Source organism: Rhamphochromis sp. 'chilingali' (genome assembly GCF_963969265.1).
Source record: "Rhamphochromis sp. 'chilingali' genome assembly, chromosome: 19".
NCBI classification, from domain to species: domain Eukaryota; kingdom Metazoa; phylum Chordata; class Actinopteri; order Cichliformes; family Cichlidae; genus Rhamphochromis; species Rhamphochromis sp. 'chilingali'.
This window is the reverse complement of record NC_137946.1, coordinates 23,277,391-23,300,472: the sequence shown is the minus strand read 5'-3', so window position 1 is coordinate 23,300,472 and position 23,082 is coordinate 23,277,391. Positions and strand designations below refer to the sequence as shown.

The following is a 23,082-nucleotide window of genomic DNA, read 5'->3' as shown; positions in this document are numbered from 1 at the left end:
CCATGTTATGGAAAAAATGAAGAAGCAAACACTTTTAAATATTTGAAACTGAAATGAAATGAACAAAGTGACTAAGCAAAACAAACAATACCGATACAAAATAATAAAAAATAATAATTGAATTAATAGTAACAATTGTCTGGACAGATTTGGTAAACGGTCTAGATACAGTTACAAGAATTAACAGATGAGTTCAAAACTACGCCTGAGTTTACAGATGGGTACTACATGAGTACTTTAGTCATGGAATAATGTAGTACTGACTACAGAGTTGCCTTCTCATGGATCAGAATGCCAGCATTTTGATCCCATCACTACATGGGATTTATTTATTCATATGAAATGGTAACGCAGCTTAAAATTATATGAGTGAGTGTGTGTGTGTGTGTGTGTGTGTGTGTGTGTGTGTGTGTGTGTGTGTGTGTGTGTGTGTGTGTGTGTGTGTGCAGTTCTATTATTCAGCTCGCTTAAGACAAACTATATAAACAGTACATAAGCTTGTTCTAATATATTTTGATAATATATGTTTATTGCTATTGAAGATATTAAAGCTTAAAGATGAAATATAATTAGATAAAGGTAAACTAAGGTAAGGTACAAATGTGAAAGCTGTAGGTAAAAATTTCAGGGCATGTTTGTTCTTTTCAAAGCACTCTTTAAGTTTCATTAGATGGATAAAAGCTCAGAAGAGCAGAGAGTAATTTACAATGTCCGTTATGTTATTGTGTTCATTGAGTGTTTTCCCCATTGCATGATAAAGAAGCGAGGTCTGTGTGGTCTGCTGTACCATCTCGTCCCAAAGCAAGATGGAGGTTTTGATCAGGCTGGCAGAGCTCTAAGAAACGCTGAGGAAAGAAAGGATAAATTGTAGATTGTAATTGTTTTGAGGATTTAAAAAAAGCCATCTTTAAATAGATTTTTGATTAACATTTTTGGAAGATATGAGGCACAATTAAATACAATCTTGAAACTTTACAACCAATGAAAGAATTGCATTCAGTTTTCCTGTAAAAGAACAATTCAGTATTACAATATTATAATTTGACATTTCATGAAGATGTAATAAAAACACAAAAAAGGTGAAATACGTTTAGTGTGCTGATAAGTATTTGCAGCAGTAGAACAGAACTGACTTAACATGAAACTCAGAGGCCACGGTCACATTATGGTGGAGTAAGGCTCGCTAATTAAACAGAAAAAAAGAGTCTAGATACATTGTTTTCCATGTATTAATTCTAAAAGTGTTTTCCATAAACCCATTCTTATGTAAGATGATTTGAGATCTCCTGCTGATACTCCTGGTAAAAGGCAGGGATTCAGTGTATGCAGTCCAAGTTGTATTTAACAATTCTTGAACATACCCAGGTTAAGACCTCTGTTTCTATATAATTGCCCAGATTTAAACAAAAAAAAAGCACAACTACATTCAATTACGTCATTCATCCCCCAAAACTCTTTAAAAATGTTCAAACACTGAATTTAACAATGCGGGAAAATCCAAACACTTTTCTCAGACCCAGGGGCCAGAATCAGCCAACCAAAGTCTCCAACTCAGACTGGACTGCTTTGGAAAATGTGAACAGGGTCATAGGTTTTGGACTTTTAACTGCATTTTCATACATTTAACAGCTTTTCCCATTGATAAAAACTATTCTGTCTATTAATACACCAAAATAACTAAGCATAGATAAACAATAAAAACAGTGAATGCTCAATGTATGTCATAAGTTATTGTTTTTCTTTGTCAGTGATGGTTCTTAAAAGTGAATCCCTTCCCCATCAAATATAAGCCATCTCATACTGATTCCACAATTTTTGAGAGAAAAAAGGCTCACCTGTCGAAGAGTGCCCTTTCCCTGGATTATTTTATATAATAGAAACAGTGGAATGAGGGAGAGGGAGACTGTGGCAATGAACCAGCCCAAGATGTTGGCCCAGAGTGGATAAACATAAGTGCTACTGAACTTCAGCGGGGAATATCTGACAATGGAGAAGATAAAGGTGCCCTGTGATGAAATAAGACAAAGTGGATTATTCTTCAGTGTGAAACTGAAAAGTGTGAATACTCTGCAGTGCCAAAACTGTGGAAAGGGAAACACAAATTACACATTATTATATGACATGACTTACAAAACAGGTCAAAGGAGTGATGTAGCGCCAACAGTACTTCATGAATGGGTGTGGACGATAGCCAATCATGTCTGAGATGTTACCATAAAAACGATCAGCACCTTTAGGTAAAAGAGAGCTATTAGAAAGACCAACCATTTATTTCAAACTAATCTATACCAAACAAGCAGACGCTGGTCTTTGTCTCAATGAAAATTGTTCTGAATCTGAGCAGCGTCTTTTTTTTTTGTCACAACACAGTCTGTAATTGGTTGGCTATTTGTCTGACTTACCATACACCCAGCCAATGCTCACAGACTGGCAAAAAGAGAGAAGCAGCAGAGTGGTGCCACTACAGACATGATGATCTAACAGCTGGAGCAGATACATTCCTCCCTAAAAAAACAAAAAAGGACAGGGGGAATAATACACAGTCGTTCAAATCCAATGATAAAAAGAAAGTTAGGAAATAAAGCTAATCACAGACATACTCAGTCTCACTCACAACAGTTGACACAAGCATGCTTGGTCATGTCCCTTGGCATGACTTTATAATGCATTTTTTTTCCTTAGGGTTTACTGGAGCAATTTACATTTTAATAGAGTAATTAAAAATTTACTAAAGCAGTTTGATGGTTTTATACCAATTAGATGCAAACTTATAAAACTTATATAAAAATTCTGATGTTTATTCTAATTGTGGTTGCCATGGTAATACTGTAAAATTGTATATTACACCAGAAAACAGTAAGTTGTTGTAGCTCCCGTGTATGTTGCCTAATTATGTCTTTGCCATTTTGAGACTTAACCAGAGTGATCTCAGATCTGTTATCTAAAAACTTTTGCAGTGCAAAGTTTTTAAAATTAAAAGTGTTTTCCAAGAAAAGGGTAACTATTATAGGCCTTTTGCCAGAATCTTGAAATCCACCTTATCAAACGAAATCTCTTCTGATCAGTGTCTTTTTCTTTCTGTTAAAATTTAGGAAATCAGAGCGTCATTACAGTTATATATTAGGGGTGCAATGATACACAAAATTTACGGTTCGGTTCGATACTTTGGTGTCACAGTTCGATATTTTTTCGATACAAAAAAGTGTTCATGCTTTTTTAATTTGTCATTTATTAAAATTATAAATATATATTTTAACTCAAAAGTACAGTTTTTAAATTTAATGTTGCTGAAACAAAAAAGTAAGAAAAAAATAAATCTATCTGATCGAGAAATCACTCATCTTTGGAAAAGAGAGTTTATTACAGAGAAATGGCTCTTTCCAAAATAAAAGCTATACTATACGCTTCTTCTGGGCTATATTCTCAGCAGCATATTAAACATATCAGGTCCCCATAAGGAGAATCATGTGCTAACGGCTGTCTAAATGACTCGGGTAAAGTTTGTAGCATGCGTGCTTGTTGTTTTTGTCTGTTTCCACTTGTCTTTGCACTAGGATGATGTCGGAGTAAATGTGCAGTCATATTTGTTGTGTTCCCACTAGTGCTGTCAGCGTTAATCTGAAGTGATGTTTACGCCACAACACGGCAAATCTCCGTTAACGAGCTACCGCGGATCGCCCCATGTGTGGGGCTGGACGGCCAACACGTTAACGAGCTAACTGCGCTAACCACTAGTTCCCACCCATGTAATTGAGCATTGTGTGGCACATCCGACATACTGTTTTACTTTAGTCCATGACGCGCTTACCTTCAGGGTCATACTTCACATGAAAACCAAAATAGTTCCAAAGGCCAGGGGCCCGTTCTTCGTACCTCGCTAAGTAAGTTAGCTGGATTAGATTGTTGACGATTTCGCGTGATCTTGGATCGTTCGGTTCCCCGAAGCTCATCCGGGACTTGCTGCCATAGCAACAGAGCCGTAAGCGTAAACCTGCTCGGGAGCAGGTTTACTTTATGCAAACAGGATTAGATCGCGGCCACGCAGGTATGTCCGCTTCATTTATACGAAAGCAACAGCGATATTCCACCACTGTTTCACCATAAATAAATAACATCAATGTAACTAAAGATAATGCAGCACTTGATCCTTCTATTGATTTCACACAGATACATACAGGTCATTTCCTAAAAAAGGGAAATGTACTATTATTACAGATGTAAGTCATATTTCAGAGTAGTAATTGCAAATTACTTCGTGTAATCAAGATGAGAGACCACGGCTATAAAAGCGAAGGTGGATTTGGGAAGCCTGTCGCAGCCATGTCCTGTCCGTATACGCGAGCCACCCATTGCGGAAGGTGCAAGATTGATAAGGAGAGTCCTCAGAATTCAGCGTATATTGCGGGACAGACAGGATCCTTTAGCTCAGCGCGACAGTGTGCTCATTGAGAGATATCGATTTTCCCGTGAGGGTATTATTCACTTAACCAACTTGTTGACGAGGGGGTGCAGGACCACCACCTGTCTTTTTTTTTTGCTCTGCCCTTTTCTTGGTTGCTGTTATGAACAAACAAACAGATTATTTCAGGGTCTCTTTTCAAGAGACGAAAAGCAATATAAGTGATAAATATTACCATTCTGTAGAATATTCCTATATTTCACTTTTACTTGTTCCCATGTTCTAGTGGGTCCTGTTGTGGCTCTAATGTGTAAGGGGATATAATATAACATAATATAATATAATGTAATATAATATTGGATAATATAGCGTAATATAATAAATCTACCCTACCGCCTACTGGTGTTGGCCAGAGGGGCCGATGGCGCGATATGGCAGCCTCGCTTCTGTCAGTCTGCCCCAGGGCAGCTGTGGCTACAACCGTAGCTGCCTCCACCAGTGTGTGAATGTGAGAGTGACTGAATAGTGGCATTGTAAAGCGCTTTGGGTGCCTTGAAAAGCGCTATATAAATCCAATCCATTATTATTGTTATTATTAAATCACTTACGAGTTTAATTTGTCAGCAACTTTCTGCCAGCCCTCTCTCCTTGCTTTTGCAGCCTTTGCAGTGTTCCCTTGTGTTCTGATTAAACTCTGAAACTCCTGAAATCCCTCACTCAAGAGTTCTTGCTCTGCTGCCGAAAAATACCGAGCGCGCTCCTTCGACATTTTCGCCGACCAATCAGAGGGTTGCTGATCAATGTTTCTACTATCGATGCGTAGCCCCTTTTACGACACCCAGTGATCTCACATTACTTCATCCAGCTGTACTAATCGTCAACAGCAGGTGTGTTCGGAGAACCGGATTAGCGAGCTCACGGTTAGCGCGATGATTTGGTCTTGGATGTGTCATTTGATCTTGGATGTAGTAAACGACGTACGAAGAACGGGCCCCAGATCTGAATGAGGGTGGGGGAGGTTCAATTTTCCATGTTGCAACTTCTGTCTCGCTAGCTTGCGCTGCGCTCAGTGAATCTGTGTTCAACTACTTCGCCTAGGTTGCACTGTCGAGCACAGATCCACTGAGCGCTCAACACAGACAGCAGAAGGAAACTTGATAAAATAAATTAAAAATTTTGTATTGTTTGATACATATGCGTACCAAACCGAAAGCACTGTATCGAACGGTTCAATATCGATACGAGTATCGTTGCACCCTATTATATATATATATATATAAAATAAATAAATAAATAATACACCCAGCACGCCCCTGCGGGCGGTTTATCCTTCAAGCTCGGGTCCTCTACCAGAGGCCTGGGAGCTTGAGGGTCCTGCGCAGTATCTTAGCTGTTCCCAGGACTGCGCTCTTCTGGACAGAGATCTCCGAAGTTATTCCCGGGATCTGCTGGAGCCACTCGCCTAGCTTGGGAGTCACCGCACCTAGTGCTCCGATTACCACGGGGACCACCGTGGTAATATATATACATATATATGTATATATATATATATATATATATATATATATATATATATATATATATATATATATATATATATATATATACATATATATATATATATATATATATATATATGTATACATATATACATATATACATATATACATACATACAAACTAACTGTAATGACACTCTGATTTCCTAATATATATATATATATCTAGTAAAGCTGGTGGTTTTAACTACCAGATTTTGCATTGTGCTTCATCATAGAAACTTCTCTTCTGTGGTGTTTTTAAAGAGATTTTTGAGATAAAAGACATCTCTTTTAATGTTTTTCTACATTCATTCCAGGTATGGTACTCTAATTACATTATGCTTGTGTTGGAGCTCCGTTTGGCCAGTTTAGTTGCCCTACACTTATAAAGGTTCCTTTGTAAGTGCGGATCCGCCATTAGCATGCTGCCTGCTGTAACCCATAATTTCCTTCGGGATTAATAAAGTATTCTGATTCTGATTCTAAAAGACCGGATCCTCCAGCTAAAAAACATTTTCACTTCTCCAATATGCAGCGATTCAACAAGAAAATTTGGGACACAGGTGACTTCATCTTCACTTTTCCAACCGTTCCATCTCACAATTTCAAATTGTAAATTGTAAAATTGTGAAGACTGTAAACAACTTATCATCTATGTGTACATAACATGTTGTCTGTCAACAAGACTGAATATGGACAAGGCTGATTCTTAATATTAGATGCCTGAGATCCCTAAGCTCTCAAACAGCACTTCATTAAAAACAGGCATGATTCTGTCATGGAAATCACTGCACTACTAGTCTCAGGATCACTTCCAGAAATCATTGTCTGCCACGTCACCCACAAATGCAGATGAAGGCAAAGAAAAAGCCTTATGTGGACACAATCCAGAAACACTGCTCTTACAGTGGGGCAAAAAAGTATTTAGTCAGCCACCGATTGTGCAAGTTCCCCCACTTAAAATGATGACAGAGGTCAGTAATTTGCACCAGAGGTACACTTCAACTGTGAGAGACAGAATGTGAAAAAAAAATCCATGAATTCACATGGTAGGATTTGTAAAGAATTTATTCGTAAATCAAGGTGGAAAATAAGTATTTGGTCACCTCAAACATGGAAAATCTCTGGCTCTCACAGACCTGTAACGTCTTCTGTAAGACGCTTTTCTGTCCCCCACTCGTTACCTGTATGAATGGCACCTGTTTGAACTCATCATCTGTATAAAAGACACCTGTCCACAGCCTCAAACAGTCAGACTCCAAACTCCGCCATGGCCAAGACCAAAGAGCTTTCGAAGGACACCAGGAAAAGTATTGTAGACCTGCACCAGACTGGGAAGAGTGAATCTACAATAGGCAAGCAGCTTGGTGTGAAAAAATCAACTGTGGGAGCAATCATCAGAAAATGGAAGACATACAAGACCACTGATAATCTCCCACGATCTGGGGCTCCACGCAAGATCTCATCCCGTGGGGTCAAAATGATCATGAGAACGGTGAGCAAAGATCCCAGAACCACACGGGGGGACCTGGTGAATGACCTGCAGAGAGCTGGGACCAAAGTAACAAAGGTCACCATCAGTAACACACTACAACGGCAGGGAATCAAATCCCGCAGTGCCAGACGTGTTCCGCTGCTGAAGCCAGTGCATGTCCAGGCCCGTCTGAAGTTTGCCAGAGAGCACATGGATGATACAGCAGAGGATTGGGAGAATGTCATGTGGTCAGATGAAACCAAAGTAGAACTTTTTGGTATAAACTCAACTCGTCGTGTTTGGAGGAAGAAGAATACTGAGTTGCATCCCAAGAACACCATACCTACTGTGAAGCATGGGGGTGGAAACATCATGCTATGGGGCTGTTTTTCTGCCAAGGGGACAGGACGACTGATCCGTGTTAAGGACAGAATGAATGGGGCCATGTATCGTGAGATTTTGAGCCAAAACCTCCTTCCATCAGTGAGAACTTTGAAGATGAAACGAGGCTGGGTCTTCCAACGTGACAATGATCCAAAACACACCGCCCGGGCAACAAAGGAGTGGCTCCGTAAGAAGCATTTGAAAGTCCTGGAGTGGCCTAGCCAGTCTCCAGACCTCAACCCCATAGAAAATCTGTGGCGGGAGTTGAAAGTCCGTGTTGCTCGGCGACAGCCCCAAAACATCACTGCTCTCGAGAAGATCTGCATGGAGGAATGGGCCAAAATACCAGCTACTGTGTGTGCAAACCTGGTAAAGACCTATAGTAAACGTTTGACCTCTGTTATTGCCAACAAAGGTTATGTTACAAAGTATTGAGTTGTATTTTTGTTATTGACCAAATACTTATTTTCCACCCTGATTTATGAATAAATTCTTTACAAATCCTACCATGTGGATTCATGGATTTTTTTTTCACATTCTGTCTCTCACAGTTGAAGTGTACCTCTGGCGCAAATTACTGACCTCTGTCATCATTTTAGGTGGGGGAACTTGCACAATCGGTGGCTGACTAAATACTTTTTTGCCCCACTGTATCTCTGTGCCAGAGCTCATTCAACATGGACATGGAGTAAAAAACTGCTCTATGGTCATGAATTGACATTTTTGGAACACACAGACACCACATGCTCCAGGCTAAAGAAGAAATGAATCATCTGGCTTGTTATGAGTGCTCAATCCAAAAGCCTGCACATCCATGACATAACACCTTATAAAAACCCCTTTCGCAGCAATAACTTCTTTATTGGTTTCTAATGTCATTGTGGAAGAATTTTAGCCCAGTCTTCCCCAATGACTAATAAAATATTCTGATTCTGAGAAACTTTAGCCAAGTCTTCCCTACAACAATTTATTTATGCATAGCTCTATTAAGGCTCCACTGCAGCATTTCAGTCTGTTTGAGGTCTGGGCCATTGCAGCGTCTTGATTTTTATTTTTCTTTGTCAGCCATTCTGTTTTGGATTTGTTGTTGTGCTTGGAATCATTATCCTGTTGCACGGCCCAGTTTCAGCCAAGCTTTAGTTTCAAGTTGGTCTCACATTTGACTCTAAAATACTACGGCATGTTCTGCTCAATGACTGCAAGCTGCATAGCAAGCCTGATTCATCACCCCTCCTCCAGCAAGTAATGTAAACTTCATGAGTTGCTTGACATCTGTGACTCTGTGCATTATGGCTAATCATCTCCACGTTGATCTTGTCTGTCCAAAGGACATTGTTCCAGCATACTTGTGGTTTCTTCAGATGCTGCTTTGCAAAGCTAAACCGAATCTGTCATACTCTTTTTAGAGGAAAAAATGTTTTCTCTTAGTAAGCCTTCCAGGCAAGCCCTACTTATTCAGTTTTTTTTTTCTATTATAAACTTCAACATGCTAACTGAGGCTTAGAGTTTTTTTTCCCCGGGCATTGTATGGCCTAATCTTAAAAATGTCCACTCCCAGAATAGCATGGCATAGTGTTAACACTCACCTGAGTGCTCCAGACCAGCAAACTGCCAAAACATCCACTATTATAGACGTGGTCACACTTGCTGATAATTAGTTAATTAAGTGCACATGATTTTAACCTTAATAAAATAACCACATAGATATTTTGAAAGTGTTAAAACTTGAAAATTCAATCGAGGTGCATTATTGTGAATTTTATTTTACTTCAGGTGACTGATATGGGGTAAATAAACTTAAATTTGTCTTTTCTTATTAATAGTAATTTGGAATCAAATAAATTATTATATCTTGGTTGGAACTTCAATAATTAAATGGTATCCAATCACAAAATTTTGTGTATATTATTTTGCCAGTTAAAATAATTAAAAACCATATGTATGTCAGCCATATATATTTAACTGTCACCTTAAATTTAACTTTAGCTTGTGTTAAATAGGTTAAATATTACAGCAAAGCCATTAATTCATTTAAAGAACACAACAAAGCATTGATTAATGCACAAGCTTACACTGAAACATGAGCAAGAGAAATATTGCTGTAGCGTCAAACCACAATCTTTGCATTGAATGTCAGGCAAGCAGGACATGCTGATTAAAGTGCATTACTAGAACAAGACACATATGAGCAAGTACTGAGAAGCTACAGCAACATATTCAAAAACCTTAGATGAGCAGAAGACCCAAATACATAATTAAAATGCAGCTGTTTTCTAGAGCTGGAACGTCAAAAGAAGGAAGCGTCAGTCACAGCTGGAGCTATAGAGGCTCTAGTGCAGTGGGAACCCTGCTAAGATACTAAGTTGGAACCAGTATAAAAAGGCAGTGTTACAAAGGTAAGTGATACCCAACCACCAGTCATGACAGCTGCATCCGCTCTACTTAGCATGGAAACCGTGGCCAAATGCAACCCACGCAATCCCCAGATACAACTCCCCCAACTCAAAGGCATCATTCATAAAGTATACACCACAGTAGCAGTAATCCTGGAGATAAAAGAGCAAGAATGCAACATGCAATACTTGTTTTGCACAGTGACAAGAGTAAAGGATTTCAGTTGCGGGTTATAGTGTTACACCAAAACCAAAATTGATCAAACTCACATCTGGAGCACATACGTGTTCTTGCTATGTAAAAGAATTTTTCCATACTTGGAAATTGGATCCTTGGGGAAAAAACTCCTAAATATGAACTGTATTCTAGTTAGCACACCATAGCGGTCTCATTTTTAGGTAAAACTAAATGTTTAGATATAAGATTTATAGTATAAGTTTATTCTGTTCGTTTATTTTTCATTAGATCTGTCTTAGCCCCCCAGAATACATGGATTTAACCCCACTGTTTCATCCCTATTTTTTAAATGTGTTCCAGTAGAGGCCACTTCCCTTGATTCTACCTGTACACTAAAACATGTAGTGTCAATAACTAAGGTTTAGTTAGTAGTTGACTACATACCTTACATAGTTCTTTCAGTCTCACTACAAATCACATTAAGAGCTATATCGGTCAAACAGTATCAAAAACTTCCTTAATGTTTTCTTATCGTGTAGCTCCGTCTGTACTGAATACGTACCTCAGTGACCAAGGAGAGTCCCAGCAAACAGCAGGTACAGCATACAGCCAGCAGAAGCAGCTCACGTCTATAACCTTGATGCAGGCAAGGAAAAAGATCAACCAGTGATGTCATCACACACTCCAGACCAACAAACTGTAAGGAACCAATTGCAACACACGGTTTGTTCATTAGTCACATAGTATTCCATTTCTTCATTCATGCATACTCTAACGTGGATTAGTACCTGACTATCCAACCCAAGCAGAATGATCATGAGGAAGAAACACACCGACCACACTTGGGGCACTGGCATCATGGCTACAGCACGGGGGTAAACAATGAATGCCAACCCTGGACCTACAAACAAATAATGTAAAGACAGATCAAAGATGTAAATTATAGGACACAGACAGGAATCGTTATGTGTGGATACTTCAGTATACTGTCTTATTGCTTTTATCTCTATTATGGTGCTAAAGGAGAGGCCAAGGGATCCATCAATTTCTTTACAAAAACATCCTTTTTTGTTGTTATTGTTTTGTCAGCCACAGCAGTTTGCCTTGTGGTCTGCAGTACAATCCATTTAAAGTTCCTGTTTTTGCTTGTTATTTTAGTTCAGCTGCTCAACCATGTTTCTAGCGTCATAGACTTTTATTGCCTAGCCATACTGGTGTACTAGCTGTGGAAACTAATTTGGCATTATTGTCTTACTGATTCCCTCAAAAAGAAAAATTTTAAGGTTTGATGAGCCAGATTATTACTTTATATATATATATATATACCAAAAATGAATTAATACCAATTAATTGCCTATAATAAATATAGTTACATGCCTCAACTATTAGCCACCTTCCCAAAAGGCCTGAAAGTTGGCAACCCTGTATTATTATCTGCTGATAATAATACAGGGTTGCCAACTTTATCCTCTGCATTCCTAGTATCCACTGGTTAGCTTTAATCAGACTCACCTTAACTAAGATGATTCAAGTTTAAGCCAAAATATCAAAAGAGAAATAAAATGGCAGAGCAACATATGAGCTCTGCCAGAAAGCTTCTTATGATTGAAAGAAAGAAAAGAAGAATCACAAGATCTTCCCAAAGGGTGAAAAGTTTGCTGCCATGCAGGTTTCCTGAATATTTTTACAACACCAGAAAGCCTCAAAGAAAATGTATGAAACTGCCACTCTCATGTCCAGTATATAGTTGAACTGAAGCGAGACAGTACATGCCTGATTCTGCTACTTCAGAAATATCCACTCCTTGTTCATATGTCATGAAACCCAACACAGAGAAAATGGCAAAGCCTGCCACAATGCTCGTGGCACTGTTCAGCAGACAAAAGTAGAAACAGTCCCTGCAATAAAATGAATATGGTAAGTAGAAATACTTAGACACAGATGTTGTAGATGCTGATGCTCAACTTAAAAGATGATCATAATGATCTTTATGACAGTTAGTACTGGACTTACTTATAACAGTTGTTGTTGTAAGTGTTATAACTCCCAAGAGAAGTGAGGAAACCAAGGCCAATGGCATAAGAGAAGAAGATTTGAGTGCCAGCATCCATCCACACCTGGAAAGGTCAAACAAAATCATCGTGTGTGTGTCTGTAGTGCATGAATGTCACTGTAAAACATCTAGCTTTTTTGATCTCGGGTCTCTATGTGCTTTCTTTACCTGGGCATCTAACAGGCGAGAAATGTCAGGGTAGAGGTAATAAATGATCCCATCCTTTGCCCCTGGGAGGGTAACACCACGTATAAGCAAAACAAATAGCATGACATAGGGGAAGGTTGCTGTAAAGTAGGCTGCCTGAAAAAAAAAAAAAAAAAAACAGAGAAAAGAGATGGTAAAGAAAGTTATAGTTTGTTTTGACCTGTCATTTCATTATTTTATTCATATTTTTTTCTTTAGTTTTACTGTATTGCACGCTTGCTTTCCTAAATCCAGCTTTGGTGTGGCACATTAGTAGCATCTTGGGTGTATTACTCTTGAAATAAACAGTTCCCACAACGTTAATCAGATCACTATAACTTCCAGTGTAATGTTTAGCTTAAACGTGAATATTACTTACCTTTTGAAATGATAAAAATCACACCAACAGCTTTTCTTTATAGCTGCTCTTCTGATATTACTAATCAGTGCTTTAAAACATGGTGTAAAGCTTACTAAATACTTTGCCAAAACTGTTCTTTGGAAAGTTGAAAGAAACTTCAACTAATCCCAGCCAAGTTATGCTTTGTATCGATTTTGCACCATTTAGATCTTACAATAAGAAACCTGTCACACACTGCACACATACAGTGGGGCAAAAAAGTATTTAGTCAGCCACCAATTGTGCAAGTTCCCCCACCTAAAATGATGACAGAGGTCAGTAATTTGCACCAGAGGTACACTTCAACTGTGAGAGACAGAATGTGAAAAAAAAATCCATGAATCCACATGGTAGGATTTGTAAAGAATTTATTCGTAAATCAAGGTGGAAAATAAGTATTTGGTCACCTCAAACATGGAAAATCTCTGGCTCTCACAGACCTGTAACGTCTTCTGTAAGACGCTTTTCTGTCCCCCACTCGTTACCTGTATGAATGGCACCTGTTTGAACCCATCATCTGTATAAAAGACACCTGTCCACAGCCTCAAACAGTCAGACTCCAAACTCCGCCATGGCCAAGACCAAAGAGCTTTCGAAGGACACCAGGAAAAGTATTGTAGACCTGCACCAGACTGGGAAGAGTGAATCTACAATAGGCAAGCAGCTTGGTGTGAAAAAATCAACTGTGGGAGCAATCATCAGAAAATGGAAGACATACAAGACCACTGATAATCTCCCTCGATCTGGGGCTCCACGCAAGATCTCATCCCGTGGGGTCAAAATGATCATGAGAACGGTGAGCAAAGATCCCAGAACCACACGGGGGGACCTGGTGAATGACCTGCAGAGAGCTGGGACCAAAGTAACAAAGGTCACCATCAGTAACACACTACAACGGCAGGGAATCAAATCCCGCAGTGCCAGACGTGTTCCGCTGCTGAAGCCAGTGCATGTCCAGGCCCGTCTGAAGTTTGCCAGAGAGCACATGGATGATACAGCAGAGGATTGGGAGAATGTCATGTGGTCAGATGAAACCAAAGTAGAACTTTTTGGTATAAACTCAACTCGTCGTGTTTGGAGGACAAAGAATACTGAGTTGCATCCCAAGAACACCATACCTACTGTGAAGCATGGGGGTGGAAACATCATGCTATGGGGCTGTTTTTCTGCCAAGGGGACAGGACGACTGATCCGTGTTAAGGACAGAATGAATGGGGCCATGTATCGTGAGATTTTGAGCCAAAACCTCCTTCCATCAGTGAGAACTTTGAAGATGAAACGAGGCTGGGTCTTCCAACATGACAATGATCCAAAACACACCGCCCGGGCAACAAAGGAGTGGCTCCGTAAGAAGCATTTGAAAGTCCTGGAGTGGCCTAGCCAGTCTCCAGACCTCAACCCCATAGAAAATCTGTGGCGGGAGTTGAAAGTCCGTGTTGCTCGGCGACAGCCCCAAAACATCACTGCTCTCGAGAAGATCTGCATGGAGGAATGGGCCAAAATACCAGCTACTGTGTGTGCAAACCTGGTAAAGACCTATAGTAAACGTTTGACCTCTGTTATTGCCAACAAAGGTTATGTTACAAAGTATTGAGTTGTATTTTTGTTATTGACCAAATACTTATTTTCCACCCTGATTTACGAATAAATTCTTTACAAATCCTACCATGTGGATTCATGGATTTTTTTTTCACATTCTGTCTCTCACAGTTGAAGTGTACCTCTGGTGCAAATTACTGACCTCTGTCATCATTTTAGGTGGGGGAACTTGCACAATCGGTGGCTGACTAAATACTTTTTTGCCCCACTGTAACATTGAATCTTGTCCCCTTTACTCATAAATTTCATGAATGACAAGTTTGAAAACCATACACTTCAGTATCAGATTAATTCAAATGAGTTCATAGATGGTTTTCATGCAAGCATCTGAAATGTAAACTGAATAGAGGATGGAGACATAGCTGCTGCATGTTCAGCAGTGTCCTAAAAGAACATAGGAAGAGACTATTTCATTTGACTATTTGGAGACTGAGTATATTCATTTATGTAGCCAGAAAAAGACTTCCTTCATCTTCTTCATAAAAAAGGACAACAGCACATGTCACAACAAGCATTGCTAGCAACAAAATTCAAGATAAATGGCATGAGATGGGTAGCTATGACAGACAATTACATCAGGCAGTAATGACACTTATAATACAGGTATACAGGAAAACTGGGAGCAGGAGACGGACCAGTGCTTGGACATATAAGTGGGTTAGGAAACAGCTGCAGATGTCACATCTGTCACATTCAATTTTGGATGAATGTGCAAAGTGCTTTTCCCTGCTGTATCATGTATACTGAGCAACTCCTATTGAGCAACATTTATCAAATTGTACTGTACATTGAAAAAATGTGGATAACGGGGTAGCAGTATAGATCAAAATATGAAAACAAGTCCTGATCAAGCATGGGTATGTAAGACTGGGTAATGACACACTGACTTAATGTGCTGTGCCCTCCAGTAGCTACTGTGTTTGTGTGCCTTTATTCTAGTGTTTCTAATGCATGCATTAACATAGAGAATTGTAGGATGTGAGTTTGCAGACGTCAGTTTGTGTCATGGGGCAATACTCACCCCGTGCACCATGCAAGCTACAGCAGCCACTAGCCAAAAGTTTCAACAATCAGAAGAAAAAAAAAATTTTTTTTCAATGGTTGCTTGTACCTCCTGTGTTAGTGTCTTAACAGTGCAACAGTGCAGTTATTTGCTTTATAACTATGTGAAAATGTCTTCAAAAATACATGAATCAATGGTTCTAATTGCCAATTATACAGCTGATACTTACTGTGTAATTTGACCAGATGTTAAAGCATGAGTAAAACAGAGAATAAAACTATGCTTTTCTGATGTTGGAGTTTTACCCAAGCTAACACAATACCCATTTAGCAGAGTTATTATAGTTTTGCATTTTCTATTTTTTTTATATATATAGCATTTCAAGGATAAAAGATCTGATGTCTCAACAGGACCTGGAAAAACTAGTCCATGCATTCATCTTTAGTAGGCTTGATTACTGTAACAGCATCTTTACAGGTCTACCTAAAAAATCAGTCAGACAACTACAGCTCATTCAGAACTCTGCTGCTCGAGTCCTCACTAAGACCAAAAAAGTGGACCACATCAGTCCAGCTCTGAGGTCTTTACACTGGCTGCCTGTCCGTCAGAGGATAGACTTTAAAGTTCTGATGCTGGTCTATAAAGCTGTGAATGGTTTAGGACCAAAATACATCAATGACCTCCTGACCCAGTATGAACCTTCCAGATCCCTCAGGTCATCTGGATCCGGTCTTTTATCAGTTCCCAGAGTCAGAACCAGACACGGAGAAGCTGCATTCAGCTTTTATGCTCCTTATATCTGGAACAAACTCCCAGAAAGCCTCAGATCAGCTGAAACACTCAGTTTATTTAAATCCAGGTTGAAGACTCACCTGTTCTCAGCTGCATTTGAATAAAGCACCAAATCCACACTTTTAAGCTTAAATTTCAAAACTTACATTTAACTACTGATTTTATCTACTGTTCTGATTTTATCTGTTTTGATTTTATATACTGTTGTTTGTTTGTTTGTTAATTAGTTAGTTAGTTTATTTGCTTGTTTTAATCAATTTTAAATCATGCTTTTTATTTGTTTTTGTTTCTGATGTCTCTGTAAAGCACTTTGAATCACCTTGTTGTTGAATTGTGCTATACAAATAAACTTGCCTTGCCTTGCCTTTTATTTGGTTTTTAGAATGGGTTTGATGATTTCAGTTTAGTCTTTATTGTTTGAAAATGTTGAAAATGTTCTGTTTGTTTCAGTTTATTTGTATTTGTTTAGTGTTAGTTTTAGTCTTTTTAAGATTATATAGAAAGCATAGGTCACAAGCAAGATTTCAGAAAGTCAGTCTTAGACATCCAAAGTCTCAATAAAAACGCACATCAAATCCTTATTATGCTAGTTTGAAATTTTAAAATGAACAAATACTAAAAGTGAGTCCCTCAATATTTTATTATATTTTTATTTCCAATTTCACAAAACATTTTACTTTGTTTTCTTTCTTTTTTTTTCAAAAGCCTAGTATTTATTTTTATTTTAGTTAACTAAGCTGCCTCATGTTAGTTTTTAGTTTAGTTTGAGTTAGCTCTAATAACCTTGGTTTAGCCTTCAAATATAAAACAACCCAATGATGTATACATATTTTATGTGGAAATACATACATTCTGCAACCCTCTAATAAAAATTGATTAGATTTTTAATAAAGGCTCTTTTATTGCTAATTCAGACATCTTGGATTTTTGTACTGAGTCACTGTTTTTTGTTGTTTGTTTGCTGTCAACAAGCACGGTGTTCCACAAGGCTCTAGATTAAATCCTCTGTTATTTTTTTTAATGTACATTCTTTCACAAGGCCACATTATCAGGACTTTTAAAATCTTTTTAGAATGGTTTTATGATATACTATTACAACTTTTCTTCTTTGTTTTTTTAAAGGAAAAAAAAAAAAAAAGATGTTCAGTTTTTAAATTACTAACCTTTCCTGTCGACTTGATACCCTTCCAAACACAAAAGTAGCAGATAATCCAGCTGAGGATGAGACAAAGGACCAGTTCCCATCGCAAGCCCCCAACTTCCTCAATACCACCAGAGACCTTTAAAACCCGACGCCTGGTCAAATGAAGGGAGCAGTAATGTGGGTGAGAGGGAGACCAGGAGACCACAAATGAATGGCAGGTGAAAGGGAAGGACATGTGGAAATTGGGAGGGAGGAAAACTGAGTGCTAGATTGGATGACTGACGAATGAGGGAAAAAAAAAGTGTGGGAGGAAGTGGAGAGTTAAAAGAAAACATCTGAAAATGATCATAAAGAAAGGAGGAGAGAGGGAACGAGACAAGTGAGGGAGGGGAGTGAAAAAGGGGAGGAGGGGGGAGCATTCTGTTTAACTTGTGTGAGTTGACTATATGCTTACTGCCAGAACTCCACAGCAGGAAGAGTAGTGTTCAGTCTGGACGTCATACTCAGATTCAGATGGCTTAAGTCCAAGCATGAGTCTGGTATAGGGAAGGCAAGGCAAGGCAAGGCAAGTTTATTTGTATAGCACAATTCAACAACAAGGTGATTCAAAGTGCTTTACAGAGACATTAGAAACAAAAACAAATAAAAAAGCATGATTTAAAATTGATTAAAACAAGCAAACAAACTAACTAACTAAACACACACATTTCACACCTGTTCGCGCGATCTGAACCCTTATCGTAAGGGGAGCTACCAGTCCTTCTGTGGACGAGCTACTTTCTATTTTAAATTCCCTGAATTTAAAATACTCTCTAGACCCAGTCTAGACCCAGTTGGGGAGCTACCCAGAGCTCTAATCCCACACCTGTTCGCGCGATCTGAACCCTTATCGTAAGGGGAGCTACCAGTCCTTCTGTGGACGAGCTACTTTCTATTTTAAATTCCCTGAATTTAAAATACTCTCTAGACCCAGTCTAGACCCAGTTGGGGAGCTACCCAGAGCTCTAATCCCACACCTGTTCGCGCGATCTGAACCCTTATCGTAATGGGGAGCTACCAGTCCTTCTGTGGACGAGCTACTTTCTATTTTAAATTCCCTGAATTTAAAATACTCTCTAAACCCAGTCTAGACCCAGCTGGGGAGCTACCCAGAGCTCTAAACCCACTTAACAAACAAACAAACAAACAAACAAAACAGTATATAAAATCAAAACAGATAAAATCAGAACAGTAGATAAAATCAGTTTTGAAATTTAAGCTTAACAAACAAACAAAACAGTATATAAAATCAAAACAGATAAAATCAGAAATAGATAAGATCAGTAGTTAGTGTAAGTTTTGAAATTTAAGCTTAAAAGTGTGGATTTGGTGCTTTATTCAAATGCAGCTGAGAATAGGTAAGTCTTCAACCTGGATTTAAATAAACTGAGTGTTTCAGCTGATCTGAGGCTTTCTGGGAGTTTGTTCCAGATATAAGGAGCATAAAAGCTGAATGCAGCTTCTCCGTGTCTGGTTCTGACTCTGGGAACTGATAAAAGACCGGATCCAGATGACCTGAGGGATCTGGAAGGTTCATACTGGGTCAGGAGGTCATTGATGTATTTTGGTCCTAAACCATTCACAGCTTTATAGGCCAGCATCAGAACTTTAAAGTCTATCCTCTGACGGACAGGCAGCCAGTGTAAGGACCTCAGAGCTGGACTGATGTGGAAATAAAACATCAGCAAAGTAAAAATGCCCATTTACAGTGTCAAAGGTGTTGCCTTCAAATTATATTTCATATATTCTATATTCAAAACTATTACAGCACACAACAAGCAATGCATACAATAGTCACTGCTTTTTAGAATATACCAGTACTGTAGTACCTGTGTTCCAGTAGTGTCCACATGTGGCCCAAGGCAAATCCCCACTGAAAGACTGGAACAGGTAAAAGAACGCCCATGCCAAGATTATAATATAAGATGTTGCACTGAATGCGATGATTAAGTGACTGGCATAGCCCATGCCTAAAATGAACAAACAAATAAATAAAATTGGTAATGGCCAATTATTGAAACTGTTCTGTTCTTGCACAGCACCTAAAGTCTAAGAGCTAAGAGGTGCGCAAAGGAAACACCGCAGACGTAAGCTATATACAAGTGCAATGTCAGTCGAAACACTGTGTAAACACTTTCTCTTTGCAGAGGTCTAATTATATAAATAAGGTCGTTGTGCAATGAAGCAGGAATATAAATGGAACGTAACCAACATATTTATGAAATGCATTCATGTGGTTCTTACACTTAACAATCATGCGTGTAATAATCTTTTACATGAGCATAAATAATTTATCATTCTTCCTCTTCCAGTAGCAGTGATTACTTTCCTACTGGAAGTGTAAACAACTTCCCTCTGGCACCTTGCCTCAACACTGTTTGTTGTTGGACCGAGACCATTTTTGGACACGGAGGCGGTCTCAGCTCTGTTTCTAGGGGAATAATCGAGCACGCATAAAAAATAGACTAGGATACAAGCCCGTTGGTAAATATAAGGACTCACTGAATATATATAAAGTATGACTGACATTTCGGAGAAAAATTTGGGGGAGTTTATTTTAATTACCTTGAAAGAGCGGACAAATCCTTCTCCAGCAAGTAATTCCCCCCTGGCTAGTGTACTGTCCCAAGGCAGTCTCAAGGAAAAAGAGGGGGATCCCGCACGTGAATATGAACAAGATGTATGGGATGAAAAACACACCTGTAAGAAAGGCGGAATTTTTCGTTCTAACGCACGGAGGAAAAAAATACTGGTGGACAAAATGTGCTTGACGACTAAGAGCGTTTCTTTCACCCACCTCCTCCGTTTCTGTAGCACAGGTAGGGGAACCTCCACACATTCCCGGGTCCAATGATCGCACCCATCACAGTCAATATGAACTCGGCTTTGGTTCCCCAGTGCCCCCTTCCTTCCACCTCTTCAGCCTTCTCTGGGTGACTGTTTGGCACACAAGCTGTGGAGGTGCCATTCTTGCCGTTTGTGGTCATCTGTTCCCCCATTTAAATAGTTTACTTGGTGCCAGATTTCCTTTGTTTCTGTGTAAAGTTCCCCGCGCACTGGACTAAAACTCACACGGGGTTGATCACACGAATATGAAGCTAAAGATGCCACTGATGTGGCAACGGCACTGATACGCTGGCCCTGTTACTGTGACTTGTGTTGGCTGAGAGGGGTACTCGCCTACTTAAGCTGCAGAGAAATGTGTGTTTTCTGGGGTGCAGGGGGGAAAGAGTGATGAAAGAAGCTTGTGATGGGGTCTACTGCTCTGCCTTAATTCATCCGACACCGACAGCAAAACAAAGCCTGGGGTACTGAACATTTCAACACATTATTCATCCTTCTGAGAATAAAGGAAAAAAGAATCTTCTCAATTAAACCTTTTCTTTTGTTATTTCCTTCCTCTTTGGAGATAAAAGACACAAAATCAGATACCAATGGAAATCCCGGGATTTCCTCTATTTAGTATTTATGGACTTATAGGGTAGTTCAAATAAGTCGAAAGATAAAGACAAAAAACAAATGTCCATTACAGAGGATATAAATGAATAGACTGGTTCTCAGGAGGTTATTTATTTATTTATTTATTATTTTATATAGCCTCATATGTCTTAACTCATAGTACGGTAAACAAATAAATGCAGAAAAAACAACAGATTTTTACCTTTACTTGGATCTCGAACTCAGAGAAGACCTTTAAAACTGTTTTGACTCAAAAAAAATGTCAAAAATTGATTCAGACAGCTGAAGAGTCTAGCGACATTTATCATATTAATTTAGTTTAGCATTAAATGTCTTGTTTTTCTGTATAAGAAAATCGACGTCCAGCCAATAGTTCCTAACGGACCTAAGAATTGTGCATAACAACAGGCAATTACGCACAATTCTTAGATCGACCTTTAGGTGGCATTATTTATAACATTATTTTTCGTACCACACAGCTCTCTATAACACAAAAAAGTCCAAATGTCACACTGAGAATAATACGCATTTAATTTTCTGCTTATTTTATTGGTTTGACTAATAAATAAAGTAATGTAAAGATATAGACATGCCCTTGAACTTTAACAGGCATCTTCACATTATTTATTTATTGTAGAGAAAATAAGCAACTACTCCTGTTTACTCCTGCAAACAGAAGAAAAGCTCTAAATCAATAAGCCTCAGAACTTTGACTCCTTAAAATTAACTGTTTAAGGCAGGGCAGAATTATTTGTTATGCATTATAATTATTTATCATGAATTATCATGTGTTGGCAGTTTCTGATCGAGATAAGTTGTCTTACTCTTTAAACTGCGCTAATACTCAATACCAAGGATCTGAAAATGATACAAAGGCAGAAAGATGACACTGAAGCACCCCAACTGTGAACTTTTGCAAAATGTCAGTTCATTTAATTCAGTTTTATTTATATAGTGACAAGTAAAACCAGCTGTCACCTCAACTGTTACCTTTTTATATAATAGGTTAAAGATCCCAATATGTTAGAGAGAAACCCTAAATATCAGTCAATACAGATGTTGAAGCACTTGGTGACAGTGGGAAGGAAAAACTCCCTTTTAACAGGAAGAAATCAAGAAGTAGATTCAGGGAGGGGTAGCCATTTGGCATGCTGGGTTGGGGATGAGGGGGGAAAGAACAGAGCAGAGGGAGACTGGAGAAAGGACAAACTATAAAAAAAAAAGAGTTAAAAAATATTCACTAAGTGAAAAACAGATGAACGAAGAAGAAACTCTAAGCCCCCAGCAGTCTAAGTCTACGACAGCATAACTTAGGGACGATTCAGTGTCACTGGATCCAAACCCTAACTATAATCTTTATCAAAAAGGAAAGTTTTAAGCCTTATCTTAAAAGTAAAGGAGGTGTCTGTGTCCTGAATCCAAACTGCAAGCTGATTTCACCGAAGACGGGCCTGAAAGCTGAAGGCTCTGCTGCAAACTCAACACTGAGAAACTATAGGAACCACAAGTAAGTCAGCAGTCTGAGAGCAAAGAACTTAGAACAATAAGGTACTATGAGGTTTTTAAAATATAATGATGTGTGATTATTCAAGACCTGGTAACTGAAGAGAAGGATATTAAATTAAACTTTGGTTCTGCACATTTGTTTAATATGCAAACTGAACATCAAAAATGTCTCAAAGTTTAATTAGAGTGTTCCTGGAGGTCAAGGTAATGCCATCTAGACTGGTTAGACACCATGCTTCTAAGATTTTTAGGGCTGAGTGCAATAACCTCCGTTTTGACTGAGTTTAGAAGCAGAAAATTAGAAGTCATACAGATATTTGTGTGTTTAAGACGTGCATGTAATTTAACTAAGCGTTGTATGTCATCTGGCAAATACGGGAAAACAAACTACTGGGGGAAAAAATTAAAGGCAAAGAAAAGCTGCAGGTTTTGTACAGCAGTGCTGTTGCACTGGTGGACTGCAGCGGTACTGGAGCCGGCTGGGCTGAAAATCAGTGAGCTCATTCTGGCTACGCTGACAGGAGGGCGGGGCT

At 38.9% G+C, this 23,082-nt stretch overlaps 1 protein-coding gene across 1 annotated transcript; it reads right to left on the bottom strand.

Annotated features, from left to right (window-relative positions):
* Positions 1–485: 485 nt before the first annotated feature.
* Positions 486–20,583, bottom strand: LOC308386988 (sodium- and chloride-dependent GABA transporter 2-like; the record flags this gene model as incomplete). Its single annotated transcript, XM_080866854.1, has 14 exons — positions 486–845; positions 1,836–2,006; positions 2,131–2,231; positions 2,403–2,505; positions 10,931–11,065; positions 11,157–11,269; positions 12,142–12,266; positions 12,382–12,485; positions 12,590–12,724; positions 17,565–17,697; positions 18,000–18,081; positions 19,414–19,554; positions 20,150–20,284; positions 20,382–20,583. 14 exons carry the CDS (start codon positions 20,581–20,583, stop codon positions 729–731), a joined length of 1,797 nt encoding a protein of 598 aa, XP_080722980.1. The 3' UTR covers positions 486–728.
* Positions 20,584–23,082: the final 2,499 nt, after the last annotated feature.